The sequence below is a fragment of the Heloderma suspectum genome, chromosome 2, assembly GCF_057233095.1.
Source record: "Heloderma suspectum isolate Gila_16-S chromosome 2, 16-S_ref, whole genome shotgun sequence".
Taxonomy (NCBI): domain Eukaryota; kingdom Metazoa; phylum Chordata; class Lepidosauria; order Squamata; family Helodermatidae; genus Heloderma; species Heloderma suspectum.
In genome coordinates, this window is record NC_139459.1 from 41439470 (window position 1) to 41463727 (window position 24258).

Sequence of the window (24258 nt, forward strand, 5' to 3'; positions counted from 1 at the left end):
GGTCTAGGTGGACTAAGCACAAGCTAGTGGTTTCCTGTGCTCCTAAACATCTTGTAAAGTTCCCTTTGCCAACGTAGCGAAATGTTTTCTAGCAGATGTTTTCAGAGATGTATCTTGTGTCATCTGGCTGGGTAGGTCTGGGAAAAAAAGAATTCTATGGCTCTGATTTCAACGCACATCTCCAAAGAACCAAATTAGGTGCTCACAATTATGTTTGCGAATTAACTCAATTATCTAAATCTACTTGTTTACTCTGTGTAAGCATGTTAATTGGGTCACTGGAATCAGTAGTTCGTAACCACCAGGAAAGTGCTGAGTTCAGCAGCTGCCTGCAGCTGGATTTGGCACTATGTGGCTTTTTTGCTAGAATTAAGAGTTTGCTGTTTCTCACTGGCAGACTCTTTCTCCCCTATGAGTAGTACAGCTTAATGTCTAGTTTCTGGTGGTAGCTGATGGAAGGAGCAATTTTGTACTGATGAGAATGTTCTTTGCACACTGCTGTTGCAAACTAAACATGAGAGAGCAGCAGTTACCATGAGATACATTTAGCGTGAGGATATTGGTCTCTGCCCATAAGAACACCAACAGGAAATAGTCTTGTATTCGTCCTACTGAACTATAGCACTAATGGGAATGTAGCAGGCTTTCTATTACCATTTCATTTTTACCTACTACAGATATAAATGAGATTTATGCACTCTTATTTCTAGGCTCTCAGGATCTCTTATATATTTTTAGAAGATATACAAATTTTCAGGATTCTGATAAAGCTCCTGCACTCAGATTTTGAGTGTAGGAGCTTAGGCCTGTAATTTTTCATACAAACATAAATATGCCCAGTAAGTGATATTAAAATACATTTGGGAGTATCCTCTGGGGCAAGTACGCCCCTGCCAATTCTTTTCTGCCCTGTCGATTCTGTTGCACAAGTGGCCCCCACTGCTTGTGCATTGGCAATTTAGCTCTTCCGGGAGCAAGCCGAAAGAAGTGGAAATGCTCATTTCTGGAATGGGGCAGGTCAGCAGAGCGCGCATAAGGGAGCTTTGCCAATCTGTCCTGATCCAGAAGTGATTGTTTCTGCTCATTTCAGGTCTTCCTTTAGAAGCACTAAATCACTGTTGCATACCTGTTGGGTCTTACCTGTGCAGTGGAATCTGCAGGACCCACTGCTCGTGGAAGGGAATCACCCGGGTGGAAGGGAGATGGTGGGAACATAAGTGCCCGTTGGATACTGCCCGTTATAAGAAGAAAAATATTTTTTTTAAATATACGTGTCACTGTTGGCAATTACGTTTGTTAACGTGGTTTTAGATTATGGCAAAGATACTAAAATGATCTGATGCTTATTTTGTAGAATTAAGTTCGGAAAACCTCAGAACCTGCTTTAAGATCATCAATGGTTATATCTTTTTATCTCCATCTGAATTCCTTCAGGTATGTATAAAGTGTGATTCATGAGTACATATTTCATTACACTTTGTTAGCATAGTTTTGCTTTGAGTTATGGTAGCTGACTATGCAAGCCAATTTTTTCTTAAACATTGAACAGAGAGAACACCTCACTTCTGACCATGGCTGCATTCAGATGTAACATCAAGCGATGGTTTGTAAAGCCAAACCATAGTTTAATGCTATGTCTGAACTTATACCATAGAAATCTGAACTCATTTGAATCCATTATGGATTTCTCCGACATCCCCAATTAAGCATCTGTGTGTTGTTTGCGCAGCCAATCAAGTATGTCATTATTTTGTTGATTAGTATGGATAATTTGCTTGAAAACAGAATCTTTGTTCCTAAGTGCCTCTGTTCCTTCTGTTGATTACTGCTGCCAGACATTCTTATAATTTAGTTATGATACTATCTTTATTACAGTAGGTTGTATCTAAGAGCCAGTTCAAACATTTGGGGGTGGAGGTACACATGGTACAGTCCGTTTAAAGTACTGTATTACCTTATAATGTGCATTGGGTTTCTGGCTGAAAGGTCTTCCAGTTGATTTAACTCTGGGAGTTAAATCAACTATGTTAGTTTTCTTTGAGCAGTTGAAGATGATGATATGTGCTAACATAAAAGTGTTATAAAAAGACACATTTAAATTATATTTAATTATTATAAGGTATTTCCTACCAGTGCTTCCCCCCCCCGCCCAATCCTGCTACCTGAATTAGGATATTTGACACACACAAGCTGTGATCCAAATGGACATGCATGTTCCAAGACTTTCCTGTCCATGTCTTTCCAGTGTAGCCCCTCGCCCCCTTCAAAAAGCTGTTCCTGGGAGTTGCTTGTGGAATGTGCAACATGGACCAGAGGGATGCAGTTAGGGAGAGAATCGATGACGCACCCTCTGTGTGAATGTTAAACTGCTTTTGTTCAGGCATGGGTTTGTTGGGTCCCAGCCATGGTATACCAAAGGAATTAGTTCTAAGTTCATGAACAATTTCCAAGATTGAGATATATTAAAACTGAAAGGAGAAGAAACACCTACCATTGGTGATTTGTTTAAATATGTATTAATATAAATGTCAGACTTATAAGAGCCTCATGTAGGTGGCAGTATTGCAACTGACACTCTCCCCACGACCTGAGTTCGATCCCAGCAGAAGCTGGGTCCCAGGTAGCCGGCTCAGGTTGACTCAGCCTTCCAGCCTTCTGAGGTCGGTAAAATGAGTACCCAGCTTGCTGGGGGAAAGGTAGTCACGACTGGGGAAGGCAATGGCAAAGCACCCCGCTACAGTCTGCCATGAAAACGCCAGCGAAAGTGGCGTCCCTCTGGGAGTCAGCAATGACTCGGTGCTTGCACAGGAGGAACCTTTCCTTTCCAGACTTATATATATGACAGTTATTGCTTGAGGTTCGGGAAAATCTGTAGTATAAACAGGGTTGATTACAGAATTGTGTATGTGTTGATCTGTGTTAATTTTTATTTTAGGTCTATGCAGCTGAGCTCTGCAAATCATTTTGTGAGGTCTTAAAGGATATAACTACCGAAGGTCAAGTTCAAGTTCTGAAGGTAAATGATTCATCTTCCAGTTTATTCTTCAAATGTTTTTTAAGTATGAACATGAGTAGCCAGAATTATTGTCTTCATGCATTTCTTTTGCCCCATTGTCATTTGTGGTCATACAAGTTTTTGAAATAATTCAGTAATGCACATGTTGGCGTTCCTTACACAATTGATTCTTCTTCTAACTTTTAAATTTTGAATATAATTTTTGTTGTTGCTGGGGTGTATACTTAACAAATGTTACACTTTTTTGTAGCGAGATAAGAACATACGAAGAGCCATGCTGGATCAGACCAAGGGTCCATCTAGTCCGGCATTCTGTTCACACAGTGGCCAACCAGCTGTTGACCAGGAACCCACAAGCAGGACATGAGTGCAACAGCACCCTCCTACCCATGTTCCCCAGCAACTAGTGTAGACAGGCTCATTGCCTTTGGTACTGGAGATAGCACATAGCCATCAAGCCTAGTAGCCACTGATAGCCTTTTCCTCCAGGAATGTGTCCAACCCCCTTCTAAAGCCATTCAAATTGGTGGCCATCACTACATCCTGTGGTAGTGAATTCCATATGCACTGTGTGAAGAAGTACTTCCTTTTATCTGTTCTTTGAAATAAACAAACAAGTCTGGTGAAATGCCTGGTAAAATAGGCATTTCCCCTACTGTTAGAATCATGTGCCTTGTGTATCCATCTTTCAATTTAACACATGACATTTTCTTTGGGAAGGGAATATTCAGAGGATTTAGCTCCAAAGACACAAGCAAGGGAGAAAAGTCTTGCTGTGCACTGGAACTAGGAGAGAAAGGAAGGTGGACTTGTAGCCATCTGGCATGGTAAAGGAAGGGGGAAAGTGAGTGGTTTGCTAACCTTGGTCATAAGGAAGGGCTAGGAGGAGTCAAATACACAGAGGTCAGGACAAACAGGAGAAGAGAGTAAGTAGAAGTAAGGAAATAGTAGTGGATATGTTGCTAGATGAAGGGGATTCTATTATGAGATATAAGTCTTGTTTACCAGGATATCAAATTTTGCATAACAAAGTAGATTCCATGCTTGTGTAGTAGTGTTCAGTGCATAGAACTCTAGCTTTATAGATTACATTAAGTATAATATAATGAACTCTCTTTTCATAAAATGTGTAAATGTATTTATGGTACCCTAGAAACATTTCTGGCTTCAGGGTCTTGAAGATAAAGGACTTATTGCTGAAAATTATCTTTTCTTGAATGCATTTGTTATCAAATCATGGAAGCCCTGTATATTTTATGTGTGTGTACACTTTCATGGAAACCAGAGGGAGACAATGAACAAATTAATAAAGTTGTTGGAATAATTAAAGTATATTGCTGCCATTGCTTTGCAAATGTGATACTTTTATTTAGATACCTTTCTTTATGACTTCTTTGTTGTGACTTGAATTATTAATAATAGATGGAATGTTACATAATTCAGGTAAAAGTCTGCAGGCAACTTTTCAGAATGCAGTGGCAGCAGTCATGATATTTATGGCATTTCTTTTTCTTTGAGAAGACAAGGAGATCATTCTATTTTGTATCATTTACTTTGAAATTTGAAGGAAACCCCAAATTATCATTTCATGTTTTAAAAACATGAAGCTGTTATAGAGTTATTCTACTATCTTATGCACCACTTCAGCGACTTCCATTTTCTCATTCCAGGGCAGTGAACATCTCTGTTATCTGAACTAAAAAAGTTCTGTTTGAGTGGTACCATGCAAGCCTCAAAATAACTTAATTATTTTATATTACTAGATGGGCACCATCTCAGTAGTCTTTTTCTTTCCTATGCTTTTCTTGCCAATACTTGACGTGAGTCAGATTTGCTACCTGTGTGAGTTGTAAAGAATGCATTTGCACTGGTTTCATTCAGACAATCCTCCAAACGATGGTTTTAGGGCTTCTTGCACAAGTGTTGTGCTCGCATGTGTCTGTTTTCCCCTCCCTTCACACTTGGAATTTAATTCATTATTTCCTGTTTTAATCAAACCATAGTTTTCTGGTTCTGATATAACAGAAAACTATGATTTCATTAAAACCAGAAGTAATGAGTTCAGCCCTGTGAATGAGGAGAGAGCACGCAGGACTTTGTCAGCATAGTCATGGAGAAATGTGAATATGTGTAGATGTACAAGATTATATAATGTATAGTGGGCACATTTGGCAATTTAAGAAACTGTCCTGGGTGCCATCATAAAATGGGCACACTGCAGATGAAAGCATCGGGCCACAGCCAGCTGCTATCTTCCTTTCCTAGGAATATCTCTGAGCACCACATGTGGCCCAGAGGCGTTCATGAGAAAAGAAGATGGGAGCAGCTAGAGGCCCTCACTTTGCTTCGATATGATCCCAGCTGCCAGTAAGAAACTTGGCTATTTAAAATAAATAAAAAAGTTTGGTTGAACCAAAAATGATATATGAGCAGTTCCTTTAACTGCTTTGTAAGCAGTATCTATCTTGTATCTTTCAGGTTGTAGAAAATGTCCTCAAAGTGAATCCAGTGTTGGGCCCTGAGATGTTTCAACCTCTTTTGCCATCTGTATTCCGTGGTATTTTAAATGGGGAGGTGAGGGTTTCCTAGCCATACTATATTGCTTTGTCATGGATCTGTTTGAGAAACAGTAAAAAGAGTAATCATAAATGGAGAATTTCAGATGCAAACTTGGCACCTGTTGTAACTAGTTATTTGCTAACGTAATTTTCTACTCTTCCTTCACTGCCACAAATTCCGTTTGGGTATTTAAGGTAGGTTGTAATGTATCTTAAGTACTCTGCATGCTGAGATCATACTAATAGTGGAACATTAATTTTGTATGAGTTATCCCTCCCAGAGTTAAATCAAATATTGAATACAGATCAGAGGTAACTAGAAGTATTTTTATCATTTCTGTAGCACTTCCCAGGACAGTGAAAAGGATACACACACACACACACACTGCTCCACATCAGAAGATTTCGGAGCGGTGAACAACATGATGAAAGAATAAAACAACAGGTTAAGAGAGTTAAAACATTTGGGTTTTTTTTAAAGACAAACCCCAACAAAGTGAAATTTAACAAACCACAGCTGGTCATGCAAGGAAGGCCTCTTGAAATAACATCTTCAGGAGGCGCCAGAAGGAACACAATGTTAGCGCCTGCCTGACCTCTAAAGGCAGGGAATTCCACAGAAAGGGGGCCACCACACTGAAGGCTCTTTTCCTGGTGGACTCCAACCGGGCCATAGGTCCATGTGGAACCACCAGGAACATACCCTTTGATGACCTCAGTGACTGGGCAGGTTGGTAAGGAAGGAGGTGCTCTCTCAGGTATCCTGGTCCCAAGTTGTTTAGGGCTTTGTACACTAGTACTAATACCTTAAACCTGGCCTGGTAGCAAATAGGCAGCCAGTGTAGTTCCCTCAGCAAAAGAGTTACATGCTGAAAAGGGGCAGCTCCCGACAGTAGCTGAGCTGCTGCATTCTGCACTAGTTCCAGCTGCCAAACCAGCCTTAAGGGCAGCCCCACATAGAGCTCATTGCAGTAATCCAGTCTTGAGGTTACTAACTGCTGCCAGCAATTGACAGAGACCTGTACCACCATGGTCAAGCTATCCCTGTCTGGGAGAGGCCGTAGCTGGTGAGCCAGTTGAAGCTGGTAAAAGGCACTCCGAGCTGCCGCGACCACTTGGGCCTCTAGCGGCAATGATGGATCTAGGAGTACCCCCAGACTACGGACCCTGATCTTTCAGAGGGAGTGCAACCCCATCCAGAACAGGCAATGAACCTATCTCTCGGACCTGGGAACCACTCACCCACAGATCTTCCGTCTTGCCAGGATTCAGCTTCAGTTTATTGGCCCTCATCCAGCCCATTACTGAGTCTAGGCACTGATTCAGGACTTGCACAGCTCCTCCTATAGATAGAGCTACGTGTCATCTGCAAACTGATTGCATTTAGCTCCAAATCCCCCAATGACTGCTCCCAGCGGCTTCATATAGATGTTAAGCAACATTGGGGACAAGACGGTACCCTGCAGCATCCCATAGCTCAATTGCCAAGGGGCCGAGGAATAGTCACCCAATGGTACTCTCTGAAATTGGCCCCATAGGTAGGATCAGAACCACTGTAACACAGTGCCTCCAATACCCATTCCACAGAGTCGATCCAGGAGGATACCATGATCGATGGTATCAAAAGCCGATGAGAGATCGAGCAGAATCGATAAAGGTCATCCATCAGGGCGACCAAGGCTGATTCAGTCCCTTACCCAGGACGAAACTCAGATTGAAATGGGTCTAGATAATCAGTATCCTCCAAGAGTGCCTGCAGTTGCTCCACCACGACCCTCTCAAGTACCTTCCCTAGAAAAGGGGTATTTGTGACTGGGCAGTAGTTGTCTACCGTTGGGTCCAGGGTGGGCTTCTTCAGGAGTGGTCGCACTACTGCCTCCTTAAGGACAGCAGGGACCACCCCTTCCCATAGGGAAGCATTTATCACTCCCTGGACCCACCCAGTCATACCCCCTCAGCTAGCTTTTATTAGCCAGGAGGGACAGGGATCAAGAGGGCACGTGGTCGGTCACTTTACTGCAAGCATCTTGTCCACATCATCAGGCTCTAACAACTGGAACTGATCCCACAAAATCAGGCAGATGGTAGCATCAGACACCTCGACTAGTACTGCACTAACAACAGCATCAAGGTCGCTGCAGAGACAAGTGATTTTGTCCTCAAAGTGCGATGCAAAAAGGTCACAGCGGGTCCTTGACGGAGCCAGGGCCCCATTTACTGGAGAAGATATTAACAACTGCCGGACCACCTGGAAGAGCTCCACTGGACAGCTACTTGAGGATGCAATGGAGGCAGCAAAATAAACCTTCTTTGCTGCCTGCACTGCCACGCAGTAGGCACGATTATGCACTCTAGAGCGTGCTCGGTCGTCTTCGAGTCTTACGCCATTTGCTCTCTAGCCAACGTCCAGCCTGTTTCATTGACCGCAGCTCCCCAGTATACCAGGGAGCAGAACGGGCTCCACAGTGCTGGAGAGGGCATTCAGGTGCAATCAAGTCGATGGCCCCCTGCATCTCACTGTTCCACAGTGAGGCTAGGGCCTTGGCTGGATCACCAGCTCTCTCCACTGGAAAATCTTCAAGAGCATTCAGAAATCCATTGGATTCCATCAGTCTCTTGGGGCGGACCATCTGAATAGGTCCCCCACCCCTGTGGGAGGAGATTAATGCCGTAAGTTCAAATCTCACCAGGAAATGGTCTGACAATGACAATGGGGTTACTTGGAGCCCTCCAATCTTCAGACTACCCATCTCACAAGTTGGAGCAAAAACCAAATCAAGGGTGTGCCCTGCTTCATGTGTTTGGCCGATGACATACTGAGACAGCCCTATGGTTGTCATGGAGGCCATGAAGTCCTGAGCTGAAACTCCGGAGACAGTCTCAGCATGGAAGTTGAAGTCACCCAGAACCACCGTCCTGGGTTGCTCCAACATCACACTTGCGACTGCCTCCACCAGCTCAGTCAGGGAGGATGCTGGGCAGCAGGGTGGGTGATACACAAGCAGCATCCCCAATCTGTCTCTATGGCCCAACACCAGGTGCAACCCCTCAAAGCCCACTCCAAGGTGGAGTGGTCTCTTGGTGACAGAGATGGAAGTTCTATAAAGGTACTCACAGTTCTACTAATTAGTTCTCACAATGACATTATGAGGTGGGTTAGTGTAAGAAATAGAATTTTCTAAGTCTTCACTGTGATCTTTGAATCTGACTTGGGTGTCTCATTGTCACACCCAACCCTTCAGCCATGGCACTACACTGGTCCTCCATGTGATACTACACTTAAATGTGCAATCCTATGCATGTTTAGACAAAAAAATGGCCTACAACTCCCAGCATTCCCCAGCCAGCATGACTGGCTGGGGCATGGTGGGAGTTGTAAGCGTTTTTTTCTGTTGAAACATAGGATTAATACAGATAGGCTTTATATCAGATATGCTGAGCAGCCCAGATTGTAGAACTTCCTCCCCACCTGGGGCTGTCCAGATGTTTTGAACCACAATTCCCATCAGCCCCAGCTAGCATGGCAAATGGTTAGGGGGTGATGAGATTAGTAGTTCAAAGCATCTGAAGGGCACCAGGTTGGGGACAGCTGGCAAGTTAACAGATGCATTCCCTAGAGGTGGGCTGAGGGCAGACTTTCAGTTCCAGAATAGCACCTCTTCCTGGTGAGGACAGGATCAATATGTGAATTCACTGGGGAATTAAAAAAATTCCAATGTCCTTATAAATATGGAAGAATAAACAATTAAAAATGAACAGGGTCTAAAGCACTGGCACACTTCTGCAGATAGTCTAAACCAGACTTGCAAATAGTTATTGAAAGTCTACTCTTTTCTATTCTCCTTCTCCCCGCACTGATCTAGGTGGCCTTCTTGCCTCTCCAGTCTTCTTTCCCAGGCTGGAACATTGCACTATGATGCTATCAGCCCTCTCTTAGCAATTTAAGGCCAGGGAGAATACTCACAGTAGCACTGTGTGTGGCACACTGCTTGATAGGGTTTCTTATTTCTGGCAGTAAGTGGCTGCAAGCAGTGGGCAAAAAACAGCAATGCAGTAGCTGTATGACTGTTACTCATTTGCTTTTACGGATATGACTTCTGGCTTAATCCAGAAAAAGTGTTGGCAGGTGCTAATGTGTGAATTCGTTTTTTCACAGGCAAAGAGACCTTGCAGTTCTGCTCTAAATTATCTGTTTTCCTTTAATTCTCTGCACCTTAGTCTTCATTATTCACCACAATATTTATTTTGAAACTTGTTACGGTTTTTTTTTGCTGTTCTACAAAAATGCTTTTGCTGTTTGCAGCCTAGAAATAGGAACCCACGCCTGAATTTAACAAAGCAATTTTCATATTGAAGTGATAATTTCCTGTTTTCATCTGAGTTCTTAATGAAAGAGGACATTTTCTTTGGATCTGCATTTTTACGTACACACTGTGCTGCAAATTGCACATTCTCTCATGCTGGTTGGAAGGTTTTCTCTAGGAAGCATGTGTCCTTGGAACTGCCTTAGAATTAGGGCATCTGGCTCTTCCTAGAATGTTAAAATGAAATACTTCTTGGAGGATAAGTATTATCCTTCCTAGCTATGTAAAAACAGAAAATTGCAGCAGTTCCCATAATGTTAAAAGAAAATCTTGAACCAAGAGGTCGCCTTTACAGAATATTACATGTTTGAAATTTCATATCAGATAATTTAAACCATATTCTTGTCATTGGGTTTCATTTTTCTCCCAGAGTTAGTCTTTCAAATGTAGCAGTACTTATATGTTCCTTGTGTTTAAACTACTTCTCTTTACTTGTTTTATAGCCTCCACTCCTTTTTTTAGCATTTCTCACTTTAAGTGCAAAGTCTTCAAATAGTCAGTAGTTGATAATGGGAAGTGTTAAAATAATATAATTTAACACTTCTATCTATCAATTGGTTTTTCACCCATTTATGTCACTTCACTATACTGTTTCATACAATCTTTACACTGAAGAGTGTTACCACTGAGAATAGCAACAATGAGCTGCTTGTTGTTGGATTAATAGCACTTTTTAACAAGAAAAAAATATATCATGTTTGATGGGAAAACCTAGCTGTTTTGAGGATTTCTTCTGGATCTCATTAATCTCCAAAAAGAAGAAAGCATGAGAATAATAAACATTCAGGCTGTAACTGATACTCACTCACAGTTATTAATGATGGAAAACGCTTCCTTTCTGCTACGTATTCCCATTAGGTTTCCATGGCTTATAATTCTGTATTCTCCCAGTCAGTGGTGCCATTGTATAAATATTGTACTCATTTGCAAAGTAATATGCTGAGCGCTTACTTAAAAGTTTCAAGTATTGCTACTGACCTTAGTGAGTCATAGTCCAAAGTATATATAGTGCCATTACAAAATAGTGCACTTAGAGGGAGTATACAGATCACTTGTATGTGACTCTCCTGTCCATTACCAAATGTAATGCACTAAGAGCTCTGTTTGAATGTGGAGAGATATTCCAGGGACAATTCATAGGAAAAAATCATTAGGTACATTTGGGACTCTGTTCAGCTGTATCCAGCTTGTTGAAACCAATACACTATAAAGATGAATTAAAATCACCTTGCCTTAATATTTTGAACTAACAGTAGGGTAATACTTTGTGACATTTTAGTTGGTCCTAATAAACTGGTGAGCAAGCTTTCAGATTTGCTAAAAGTCTGCTTGAGGTTCTTTGGGGGAACTCAAAAGCTTGCTTGCTACTTTGTGACATTTTAGTTGGTCCTAATAAAAGTAACTGCTACTTCCTAGATTATTTTTTGTATAATGCACCAACACAACTACCTGCAGTTCATTTCAGTCTTACTTCATAAACTTAAATACACGTATTTTAACCCTTCTAGACAACTGGACAATATATTACACAAAGTCAGTTACAGTGCTTTTGTGGTGATATGGTCTCCTCCATCCTTAATTTTCAGCATTGTATGTTTTTTTCATGTCTGATAGTGGGGATTACCTACCAAGTAGGTGACTGCTTTTATCTCACATGGATTTCAGTGACAGTATTTCAAGTTACTACTTGCATTGCTATAGCTAAAAGCTACAAATCAGTATTTGCTTAAAATAGGAAGTTACTTTATTATAATTTATGCTAAAATCTGTGTATTTGTACAGTAGTACTAAATTTCTAATTTACTTGAACATATGGAATAATGCTCCTTAATTTTTGCAGCATGCATATATCGTATCTATATTTTCTGTCTGGCAGGAAAGCTAAGAATAATTGCTTTCATTTCAGAAATACCCAGTTGTAATGTCTACTTACCTGGGAGTCATTGGTAGAGTCTTGCTGCAAAATAAAAGTTTTTTCTCATTGCTTCTGAACCAGATGGCTTCTGAGTTTGGCCAGGAGGTAAGTGTTTATATTTTAAATTAGTTATATATGAAGGACACAAATTGACTCGATGGTCTTGAAGACCCCTTCCAACCGTACTATTCGATGACCAACGCTTAGGACATTCCTTTCCTGAACAGATTTGGACAGGCGGGGGGTGTATTTATAACAAGGAATACTGGTCCACCCTCTTTCTTCTCTGTGGAAAAGATACTATAGCTAAGATTTACCTTCCATTGGGAGGAGCTAGAGCTTACCTATGTGCAGACCATCTTGTTTCCTTGAACTGTTCCCCCCCTCTTTTTTTATTTTGTCTTTGCCCTTGGAGTTATGAAGATGTGTGGGCTAGCTCACTATAACTTCATGTATCTTCTGGTTTGAGGAAAATAAATATCCTAAGTATATAACATGACCACGCTAAAGCTTTGCAACTAAAAGCTTATAGCATAGAAATCCCAAATTTAGTGCTGTTTAGTGCCACCAAGTCTACCTTTTTAACGATTAAAGGGTAAGCAATCAGGCCACTCCTGAGTACTCAGCTTTGTTCTGTATATGGACTGGAATCCAGAGACCTGTGTACTCATGGGGAAGCTATCTTATGTTCTGATGGCAGTTGCTTGTGCCTCATGGGATGCTGTTCCAGGGGGGCCCTAGCCTTCAGGAGGGTTTTTCAGGGAGGTAGGGAACTGCTGTTGGAAGGGAAAAGCTAAAAAAAACACACCTAGGTGCATGTGGAACACCACACATAATCTCAAGATCATGGAGGAAAAATAAGGCACAATGGCTTATTTTCCCTCCCCGTGCATGCCAGTCGCGAGCTGCCTAATGTGCATAATTACCCTCGCCCAGCGTGGGTGGCTGGCTGGCTAGGGTGGTTTACAAACCACGCAGCAAGCAACCCAAGAACAAGCTATGGGTTTTAGGGTAGTTTCTAAGCCATCCCAACCAACCACCCTCTCCAGGTTTGGATGTCACAACAACCAGCGCCAGGTGAGGGTAATTATGCTAATCAGGCAGCTCACAGCCAGCACACGCAGGGAGGGAAAATGAGCCACTGTGCCTTATTTTCTCTCCGTGATCATGTGAACCCAGTCAGTGCATTGGATCCCAGCCATACCTCAGTATAGGTTACTATTTAATGGAAACACCAGCAAAAATCACTGAAGTCTTTAAGATAATTTGTTTGGGGTTTTTGTTGTTGTTGTTGTTTATCCTGCTCCAACTGTCATTCAGCTGGATAAACAGATAAAATAAACAGACATCTGTCTTCAGTTCAGTATACACTTTTTAAAGATCACCATAATTTGTTCAGTCTGTTGTACTGTTCTGTCTCCCGGCTGACTTAAATTAATTTAAATAACAAAAAATATTCTGTTGAAGCAAGTGTTTTCTGTGTGACGCTCAGTCACTGAGTAATAGCTAGTCTGTTAATTTCTTCAGTCTTTCTATCCAGGGAAATCAGCTTCACACAGCAAGGGATACCCTCAAAGATAAATGCCCGATGCTCCTTAGCAATCCCATTATAATCAAAGAAACAGCAACTAGATTTCAGTTGCTTTTGTTTTTTTGTGACTTCTTGTTTGATAAATATGCAAAGAACATGCAATAATATGAAGCTTATGAAAATATGTATTTCATAAAAGCCATGTTGGCACATGCCTTTTCGATAGAGGGGCTTTTTACATGACACGCTAACCCACACTCAAGTGCTTGAGTATGGGTTGTCTTGAACCATGGGTTAGTGTGTTGTCTGAATGCAGCATGTTTTCCGCAGGGTGGGTTATCTTGTCTGAATGCAGCCAGAGTGGCTTGTTAAGCATGCAGTGTGGCTTATTAACCACCCCGAACACCCAACAACAAACCATGGGTTCTTAAGGTGGCTTGTTTGAGAAAATAAGCTACACTACCTTGTTAATTGAATGTGGATTAGCATGTTGTGTGAAAAGCCCCAGAGAGTTGAGCTGATTCTGTAGAGAGATACTTGAACATTTGTTACCACAGCACACATTTACACTCAAAAAGTTGCTTGTTTGTGCATGTATTCATATGCATATACACACCATTTATAATTATGCATTTATATCTGTGTGCATGATCATCCAAGTAATAAAATTCAAATGTTCTGCAAACATATCTTAGAATTCAAGTTAGTGGCTTAAGTTTGGCACAATAACACTAACTTCCCCATGAGACTTTTTTATTCTCATGTTGAAGTAGTTACCTAATAGTTAGATAACTTAATTACCAAATTACTTATGAAGAAGATATTCACTAATGTCCTCTTTTTCCAGCCAGACCAGCTCCTTGGTCACATGATTGAAATGTGGGTTGACCGCATGGATAATATAACTCAGCCAGAGAGAAGAAAACTTTCAGCTTTGGCGTTACTTTCCCTTCTGCCATCAGATAATAGGTGAGCAAAACTGAAAGATGTGTGGCCTGAGGATCCAAAGAGCAATCACCCATGTCACATCACAAACTACTTTTGGAATCCCCTTCAATTTAAATGCAGTGGGGATTGCTGTGCCAGAAATACAAATCCCCTTTGGCGTGCAGAACTAGTTGCATGGTGCTTTGGGGCCTGGCTCCTAACTTGTAACTGACAGAGAGACATGAATGTTGTAGCTTCATCTTACACCAGAATATTGAGACATTTTATTCTTTTATTGGCCAAAGAAATGAAAGGTTTGATCAGTGAATGCAATAAAATAGGAGGAAATCCAGGCTGTATTATGGGTGCTTATGTTCTGTTGAAATCAGTGAAATACGAGTGTCAGTTATGCAAGTCCTTTTGATTACATTAAGTTCTTCTTCGTGGTCTCTATGCATCACATATTTGGGAAACGTCTGTAGCTGAGGAGTTTGGGCAGGAACCCTTCCCCCACCATCCCAGTGCATATGTCTCTAGTGGGTTGCCGCTTATTCTCGCAGTTCTCTTTCGACCATCATTGTGTGTGCCTCATTAGCAAGCTTCTCTCTCATTCAGTCAATATGAAAGCGTTGTTTTTCAAAAAACTGAGGTTTTATTCTGTCTTTTTCTTGCTCTGTCAAAGTTTTTTCTACCTTATTGTTAACTCATTGTTTTCTTTTATTTTTTGTGACTTCCGCAATCGCCTCCACAGGCGTATGGCCCTCAGGGCACCCTTTTGAAAGTGCTTCCACTGTGGGGCAAAACTACCGCCTTCTGACGGCAATTCCCTCTGCCTGGGAAAGGGGCACATAGTTGAGGCTTGCCCTCATTGTAAAAGCCTTCTCTAAGCAAGCAAAGAAAAATCGATCTGATTGGCTAAAAGTAGCTTTTTGGAAATGGACGCTGGAATTGGTTGAGGAGCCTAAAGATATGGCAGCTACGCCAATCTTGTCTTCACATAACCGACTTGCCGTGCAGGAGGCCATCATCCTGTCAGTGTCATACTCTGCTGAGTACACAAAGTCCTCCCATGCTGGGCCTGTCTTTGACACTTACGCTGGTGAAAAAACTGAACAATGAAGGCTAACGTCTATAAGCAGGCAGGTCTTTCTTCTTAAGAGTTGACAAAGAAGAAGAGAGACTGCAAAAAAATCGCATGACATTGCCCGGGATCGGGATCGTCCACCCTTTTTGACTCGGCGTGAGCACACTGAGACAGAAAGCAGCCCTCTCAGGCCCTGTCTCCCAGCACCCCAACTCGGGATGAAGCACATCCCTCTGCTCCAACCATACAGCCTTCTCGGGATCAGCAGTGACCATCACCATCACTCGCATCCCCCACTGCTCCGCCAATGTCTTCCAATGAAATGCACTCACCCGTAACAGCAGTTATACCCACTGCTCCACCAATGTTGTTTTCACCCATTCCAATGGTGAATCCTATGCTGAAGGAGATCATTCCAAAAACATCTACATCAGAGGGTGAGATCTGAGAACCGTCTCCCATGGAACCACCCCCTCGACCACCTCGTCAATATGGATTTGAGGGTTACGGCTCGTCACTGGTGCCCACAGTCTCCAGATTCGGTGTGCTTGTTCTCTATTTTATGTGCAGAGCCAATACTGAGAACTGTCTAGATCAGTCTCGGAGTGGGACAGACATTTGACCTGGGATGTGTGATACAGAAGACCCCAAGATTGGGTGGATTACCGTGATAAGCCTTACGGTCCATACTACCCTCACCATCCTGATCTTCCCTGTTGGGGAGAAAGTTGGTACCGACGACAGCTGTCGGCTATGGTATCGAAACCTCTGGACGAACAGGTCACTCCTCGACCTTAGCCTCCGTTCGTGCTACCTGTTTGGCAGCCACTGCCAACCTGGTCGCAGGATGTCCAGCCAGTTTTACCTCCTGTCCAGTACTGACAGAAATACATCAATGTTGTAGCTTCATCTTTCTCTAGAAAATTGAGAAATTTTATTATTTTATTGGCCAAAGAAATAAAAGGTTTGGTCACTTAATGCAACAAAATAGGATGAAATCCAGGCTGCATTATGGGTGCTTACATTCTGTTGAAATCAGTGAAACACGAGTGTTAATTATGTAAGTCCTTTTGATTATATTAAGATTTAGTCCTGCCTGTCTTCCTCTGCATTGTATCAGTAATAGGATTGGATCCAGACATCATATCCCACAAATTGAAGGGCTCCCTCCATCAGTGGAAGGGATTTGATGCAATGAAGAGATCCTGCTGGCAGAAGCAGAGGGAGGCAACATATACCAATTTCCCACTCCTCCAGCCATTTGGGCCCACTAAAAATCTGCTCTGAAGGGCCCCCAACCTTCCAGACCAGATTTTTGAAGGGCACAAGCAGCTGCAGGGGGGAGAATGGAATCAGCAACGTTCACTATCCTCCTTCCACTAGTGGGAGCAAAGTCTGGATTCAGCCCATAGTAACATAGTAACATTGGAAGGACAGATACTGAAGCTGAAGCTCAAATATTTTGGCCACCTAATGCGAAGAGAAAACTCCCTGGAAAAGACCCTGATGCTGGGAAAGATTGAAGGCAAAAGGGGAAGGGGACGGCAGAGGATGAGATGGCTAGATAGCATCACGGATGCAATGAATATGAACTTGAGCACACTCCGGGAGAGAGCACAGGACAGGAAGGCCTGGCGTGCTATGGTCCATGGGGTCACAAAGAGTCGGACACGACTGAACGACTGAACAACAACAACAAACATATGTGGTTATAATAAAAAATAGAATCTTATGATAGATGAATTGATGTCTTGCAAACAGCTTCATCTCGCAGAAGGTGGAAGAATGAACAAAGGGATCTGCTATCTCTTGACCAGAGAAGAACTGGTTGATGTAGTGACAGTGGAGGGAAGATTGTGGGGAAGTGACCATGTCATCTTGGAATTTGTGTTAGTGAGGGTTGTGTACCCTGGACTTTAGGAAAGCTAATTTCAAAAAGCTCAGAGAAATGTTGGGTAGGATCCCACAGCTAGAAATTCTGAAGGAAAACAAGAGTTCAAGATTAGTTAATTAAAAGATTTATAAGCAGCCGTTAAGGGTAAACTCTCCCAAGATGGATGGGAGAATCTGAAAAATGAAATAGCGATGGAATAATTGCAAACTATTCCCATGAGGAGGAAAAGTGGGAGATGTCTAATGAAGCCAGTGTCTCTGCACAGGGACTTCTCTGATGAGCTAAGACTTTAAAAGTACATAAATAGGAGATGGAAGGCAAAACATATAACCAAGGAGGAGTACAGAAGAGTAGCCGGAACCTGTAAGGATGGTGTCAGGAAGGCTAAGGGCCAGCATGAGTTGTGGCTTGCAAGGGATGCCAAAACCAACAAAAATGACTTTTTTGGTTACGTTTAGAGCAAAAAGAAGAACAAGGACAGGATGGTTCCACTGGTAAGGATCTAGAATGAGTCATGCCACAGTACTGTTATATCTTAATGGATAGAATTCTAATCTTGTAGATGATGAGATTTCCATGGACACAGTAAATCTTGATTTCAGCAAAGCATTTGATAGGTTTTTCCATTCACAAGTCATTGAGCAGCCATGCTCAGTGAGTGCTCATTAAAAGCTGTGTGTCAACCTGGTCTCGACTCTGGTCAACTCTGGTGCGGTAGGGCTCAAACCTAGGCCAACTGTTTTATAAATGACTTGGATGAAGGTGTACAGGGGAGGCCTATTGAATCTGCAGATGTTAGAAAGCTGAGAGAGATAGCTAACACCATAGAGAGCCAGTGTGGTGTAGTGGTTAGAGTGCTGGACTGCAACTCGGTTCTAGTCCCCATGTGGCCATGAAGTTCACTGGGTGATTTGGGGCCAGTCACTGACTCTCAGGCTTAATCTACCTCACAGGGTTGTTGTGGGGATAAAATGGAGAGGAGGATCGTGTACGCTGCCTTGTGTTCCTTGTAAGAGGAAAGAATGCAGGATATAAATGTAATAATTAAATAATTAGGTGCATCCTGCATTACAGATCTTGCACTGAGCAGGGGGTTGTACTAGATGACCTCCAAGGTCCCTTCCAACTCCGATTCTCTGATATTTTTATTAAAAGTTCTCCAATTCATAGTAAGGAATAGTTTCTTACCAGTTGTTCACGTACGTAACCGGAGCTATATCTCTCTAAATTCTTAAGTGTTCATTTCTTTGCCCATTTTACTGTCATTCATCTTTCACCTCAAAGACAGATCTTGGTATGTATGAAGTATGGCTGTGCCTCTCATATGGCTTTCTATACAGTTAGGTCAAGAAAAATGTAAAGCATAGTTCTATGTAAAGTGCAGAATTAATGACTCCCTTCTGTTGGGACCAGCTGTCAAAAGACAGGACATAATTATGTTTATAGATACAAATTTCAGATAATATAATTTGTCTAAGCTTTATTGACTAGTATCGAAAGTTCTCCCCATTTATTCCTCTCTTGATATTCATTCATATTCAAGATCTAGGCTTTGCCCAAGTTTACACATTAATCCAGGATGTGTTAGCAATAAAAGAACCTTTCTCCTCACTATGCAGACAGCTGTGGTGTGAAAGTTACAGAAACACCCAACTCCATAGCATGCTTGTTCATATGCTTCTTATGTTCATGCAACGTACATGCTTCAAGCTATCTGTGTGGTGGAGGAGAAGGACTCAAGGACTCATGATGCTTGTCCATCATGCTGTTTTTGTGCTGCACTCAGGGGATTGAGTGAATCGGGGGGGGGAGGTGTTTCAACTTTATATTATACTTCCACTTTTATATATGCTTACAGATTTAGGATATCAAAGGGATTTTTTACATCACATCCTCAACTTATGAAGCCTACAGATACTTTGATTTTTTTTTAACTTGCGGATCCCTTTTTCAAGCACTAATTCTGGTTGGGAAAGGGGATGCACACACACCTATCCTCCAGAGGCTCTCAAAAGGGATTCCACAATTTTGGGATGGTGCCTTCCCCTCAAACCTGTAAGGCAGGGTTCAACTCTAGGCAGAGTTATCTAGGCAGAGGAGCCAGCCTACCTTCCCATACTGGCCTTGCCTAATGAGTAGCATGGTTGGCTTGGATGGGAGCCCCTAACAGCCCAGTCCTGTTTTTACAGGTCAGGGGTGTTGAGTTGCATGTTCTTACACATTATGCCAATAAACATAGTTTTGTTTTCATAAAATTTGGGGTAGATGATTGCTTTGCTCTTCCTCGAAGGATAGGCCAGCTCCTCCGCCCTAGTGAAATCTTAAGTTTGACCTTGCCTATAAGCTTGAGGGGGAGTTGTAGAATGCCATCCAGGTGGTTCCAGGAACAGAAATTCACAGTAAGGAAATTTCCGTTTTTCTCATGGTAGATCAACCATCTCCACTCCCTCCCTAAGGAGAACTTAAGTTACCTTTGTCTTAGTAGCTCTGAGCAATCAGGTATCTTACCTGTTCGATAAAATGTATTTGATTAGAAACTGTTTGTTTTATAACCATGCCCTACCATTTCTTTTTTATCTATAGCATCTAGAAAGGGCAACCCTAATGTTCCTGGGAGAGCGTCCCAGGGACCATAGCATTGCTCTGAGGTTGGAGACAGCACTCCAGCCTTGGAAGGTGGAGTCGGAGATTCGCTTCTCCACCCCTCACAGCCGGCACGGAAAGAACTGTGCCGGCTGCCTTCCGAGGTAAGAAAATTGACCTCAGAGGAGGAGAAATGCGGGCATCCCAATGGGTGAAGAGACCAGAGAGGCCAGGATATGAGGTATCCTGGGTCTCCCGCAATCTCCTTCCCTCCAAAGTGCCCTTACTAGACAGGGTGAAAATTTTGTCTAGAGAAAATTGCCAAAGACAGAGGACGGGAAAGTGAAGATTGCCCCCGCCGCTCCTCCCACCCAGCTGGCTTCAGCCAGGCAGGACATAGGAATCTTCGAAGCCTCCAAGTTCAGGAGCTTCCGAGCAGTGAGGGTGCAAACAATAGGATTGCTCTCCAAGTGTCTTCTCATGTATGCGTCCACAATTGACACTCAGAGCTCTTCAACTGTAACCAAATGTTGCTGCTTCAGTTTTGATTTGTAATACTTTTTAAATGCTCAAGACAATGCATACTCCTTTTCCTTCCTGTGAACAATTGCTTTAATCAGTTATAAACATATAATGTGTCTCGTTGCTATTATATTTAGGTTTGCTTAAGCATGTGCATTCTTTTTTATGTACAAGAATGTAAAGCAGATATGGATTGTATCAGCTATGGGAAGGCAAATTTATCTATCTGAATTTGAGAGGAATTAATTGCAGAGATTTTCTTTCCAACAGTACTTCAGAACTGGAGATAAAATGACTTCCTGTCTCTCAGTTTCCTGTATCCATGGTAACCTTATTTTAACCAGTCATTGTGGAGGAGCCAATGGGAAGAGTAGCGTTTCCTGTAGGAACAGTTGCAGAACCTGCGACAAAATGTGAGAAACTAGAATGTTGTCTAGAAAGTACTTAAAATAAATCCTAATATAGAATGGTACTAGCCATTTTAGAGAGCTTCAGAAGAAGACATTTTACCAGACAAAATGAGCATCACATTTTGGGTGAGAACAATTTTAATATATTTTAAACTTGGAATAATATAATAATGTAAAAGGGACATTAAAAGTTTAAGAAGCTACTGATGGCAGGAAATGGAGGGTTTTATATATAAGCAGTATTTCCTTTTGAATTTAAGTAGAATGAATCATTAAAAGGTGCTAATTAGCCCCTATCTCTGAAAGCTGTTAGTTTGCCATTACTTTTACATTTTAACCATTGAGATAATTTTAAAACACATTTAATCTTATCATTAACCATTTATAAACTTAATAAATTGTAGTTATTGCACATAAAGTAAGGTATGTGATAAACCATGGAACAATAGTAGAATAGACAATCACTTATAGCCAGAAATACAAATAATATTAAAATATTGCATGATTTTTATATAATATGAGCATTTTGAATAAGCAATTTTTAACTTTTTTTCTGATAGCACAAAGAGAGATGACTGGGAGAGTCAGAGCTCAAGATATGTGTCAACTTCACCACCTTGGGTCATTTCGGCATATTTTTAATTGTCTTCTTCTGTTGCTGATCCAAAAGGATATATTTTGCTGTCCATCTGTTTGCCAGCAGTGTACAGGCAGACAAGCTGACTGCCGTAATTCAGGTCTTTCAGCTATTCCAAAGAATTTCCCACAAAATATTATATTTTTATATTTAAGTGGGAATAATTTATCACTCATAAATCCAAAAGAACTGATAGAACTTCGGCAACTTGCTGTGCTTCACTTGGATAACTCTAACATTTTATATGTGTACCCAAAAACATTTGCTGAATTTAAGAAATTGTGGTACCTACATCTGAATAATAACCACATAAAACACTTGGATCCTGGAACATTTGAAGGACTTTCAAATCTTCATTCTTTATACCTGCAGCATAATGAAATTGCTTTTGTTCCTAAAGGATTATTTAGTGATCTCACTTCAGTTCAATACCTAATGCTTCAAAGCAATCACCTCAGCATCCTTGGTAGTGGCACTTTCTTTGGAATGATTAGTCTTCGGATTCTTAACCTAGCCAACAATAAGATTTCACGGATATCACACACAGCATTTCATCACCTTGGCAACCTTACATGTTTGTACCTTGAAGGTAACAATTTAACACGTGTGCCATCAAATGCATTTGTAGTGCTGGACAATCTTGAAAGACTTTCACTGTCATTTAACCCTATTGGATCAATACCTCCCTTTGCATTTAAAGGACTTGACAAGCTTGAGTATCTGTCTTTAAAAAGTACAAACATAAAAGCTATCACTGTGAATGGTTTTTCAGGGCTAAATAATCTTAAAAAGTTAGTTTTGAGTAATAATAATTTAGAAAATGTCAATTCCAGTACCTTTGCAGTCTTGGATAATTTAATGTTTCTGCAACTTGATAGAAACAAAATAATCCATATTGCAGATAATACATTTGAAAAAATGGGATCCACTTTGAAGATATTGGATCTAGCATTTAATAATCTTACATTCTTGCAGCCTAAAGCGCTTAAGCCTTTGATCTCTTTAACTCACTTACAGGCAAATTACAATCCTTGGAATTGTAGCTGCAGATTACTCGAGCTGATTAATTGGTTAGCTTCTTCGTCCATCTCTGTAAAAATTAATTGCCAAAATCCTCCCAGTTTACGTGGAAGGCACTTGAATTATGCCAAAAGGGGTTTGTTTACAAAGTGTTTCAATACTACCACAAGACCTGAAATATTCAAGAATATTAAAGCAGCAGGTAAAACCCCCACAAGCAATACAGGTTACAAACATTTTAGTATGAATGCAGATACAGTGACTTTATGGGCAGAAGCGCCTACTACATCCACTAGTCAAAGTCTTTATGAAGAGTATTCCAGTGGGAGGCTAAGACACGCAGCTTCAGTGTTAACAGTACAAATACCAGCGCAGAAGATGCCTGTTAATTTGACCATGGAAGAAAACATAGTATCTCCTCCAGAAGCTGCTTCTGTAGCTGTTAAAACATCTCTATTCTGTTCACAGCAGGTAGAGAAACTAAATCAGGCTTTTGACATCTTATTAACCTTCTTTATTTTGGCCTGTGCTGTGATCTTCTTTTTGATCTACAAAATCATTCAATTTAGACAGAAGCTCAAAGTGCAAAAGAACTCTAACAATGGAATAGAATACTATAGCTGTTATCAAGCTGGTAGCTACAACATAACGGATCCAATTCAGCCTGTACCTCAGAATCCACTGGGAAGTTCAGAATTGGACCATGTTCAGCTTTCTAAACCTACAGCACTTGAAAGTCAAGCACAGGTCATCTTATTTGAACATTCAGCATTGTAATTCAGCAGGATTCTTGTGGCTGCATGTATGAAGACTGATACAGCAATTGCATATGATGTTATGTAGATAATAGTTAATCAAGATCAGATAATAGCTGGTATGGGCCGGGGGTGGTGGTGGGGAGAGAGATCTGGACTGGTATTTTCCCCCGAAATGTTTTCTTATTTGCTGTCATTTTAGTAGCTGCATTTCTGTATGAATCTTAGGTTTGTCTTAGCTATAATGCTTCTATTTTGTTCTGTTGCCTGTGGAAAACCATTCATTGATATCTCTAGCTTTACATTCAGTGTTCTGCCTATATCAGATATTAAATCTGTGCCTTTTCAAATATTCATTAGTATTAAATGATTTATGGAAACAATATAAGACAACTTGCAAATAAGTAAGACTGACTGTAACTGGCACCGTCATGAAACTCAATTACTTGTGGGTCTAAATAATTTTTCTTGTGGAAAGATTGTGACATAATAGCATTGTAACACATCATGATTTCTCAACAGAGCACAGCATTCTAAAGCGATTCATATGTCTGTTCTAATTAACTATAATAGTTCAGTCTTCCAGAAGAAAATTGTTTGTGTGTGTGTGTGTGTGTGTGTGCATGCACGCACACATGTGTATATACATGTGTAGTAGACGTTGCTAATGTACCGTCTGTCTGCATATTCTGTATCACATGTTTTTGTCACATGTATGGTGCTAATTAGAGTTAGAATGTGGGGTTGGATCCAGACTTCCCATAAATGGAATTCTGCTCGTGGGACACTACTGCTGAAGGAGAGCAAGGAGAATTTTTGATGATTCCTCCCTCCCCCTGCAGCCCCCTGTCCCCCTTGAAAAGCTGCTCCAAGGATTTGGGGGGCCCACCAGAATAGTTACACCGAGGGCTACAAGGGGAAAGGGAAATCAGCATAAATCACCTCGTCTTCCTGCAGTAGGAAGCCACCCCTGCAGCTCTGTCTCTTCCACAAACTGAAAAAAAAACCTTCCGTGAAAACCCTTCTGCATCCAACCATATTT

The 24258-nt window shown here is 41.4% G+C and overlaps 2 protein-coding genes across 9 annotated transcripts in view; both read left to right on the forward strand.

Annotated features, from left to right (window-relative positions):
- The window catches only part of IPO11 (importin 11), a 149337-nt gene that overhangs the window by 65251 nt on the left and 59828 nt on the right, over window positions 1-24258 (forward strand). For 6 of the 7 annotated variants that reach the window (XM_084833303.1, XM_084833304.1, XM_084833305.1 and 3 more), the window contains exons 23-27: window positions 1355-1434; window positions 2936-3016; window positions 5495-5590; window positions 11845-11958; window positions 14232-14353. In XM_084833303.1, coding sequence (XP_084689429.1) covers window positions 1355-1434; window positions 2936-3016; window positions 5495-5590; window positions 11845-11958; window positions 14232-14353 — 493 coding nt within the window. Of the gene's footprint in view, window positions 1-1354; window positions 1435-2935; window positions 3017-5494; window positions 5591-11844; window positions 11959-14231; window positions 14354-15062; window positions 15187-24258 lie in introns of those variants that run through there. The other variant, XM_084833308.1, reaches the window with a different exon arrangement.
- Window positions 20663-24207, forward strand: LRRC70 (leucine rich repeat containing 70). 2 transcript variants are annotated; one of them, XM_084833314.1, is made up of 2 exons: window positions 20663-20807; window positions 21365-24207. In XM_084833314.1, exons 1-2 carry the CDS (start codon window positions 20756-20758, stop codon window positions 23236-23238), a joined length of 1926 nt encoding a protein of 641 aa, XP_084689440.1. In that variant the 5' UTR covers window positions 20663-20755; the 3' UTR covers window positions 23239-24207. The 2 variants fall into 2 exon arrangements, with proteins under 2 accessions (XP_084689440.1, XP_084689439.1); XM_084833313.1 differs by having other exon boundaries at window positions 20789-20930.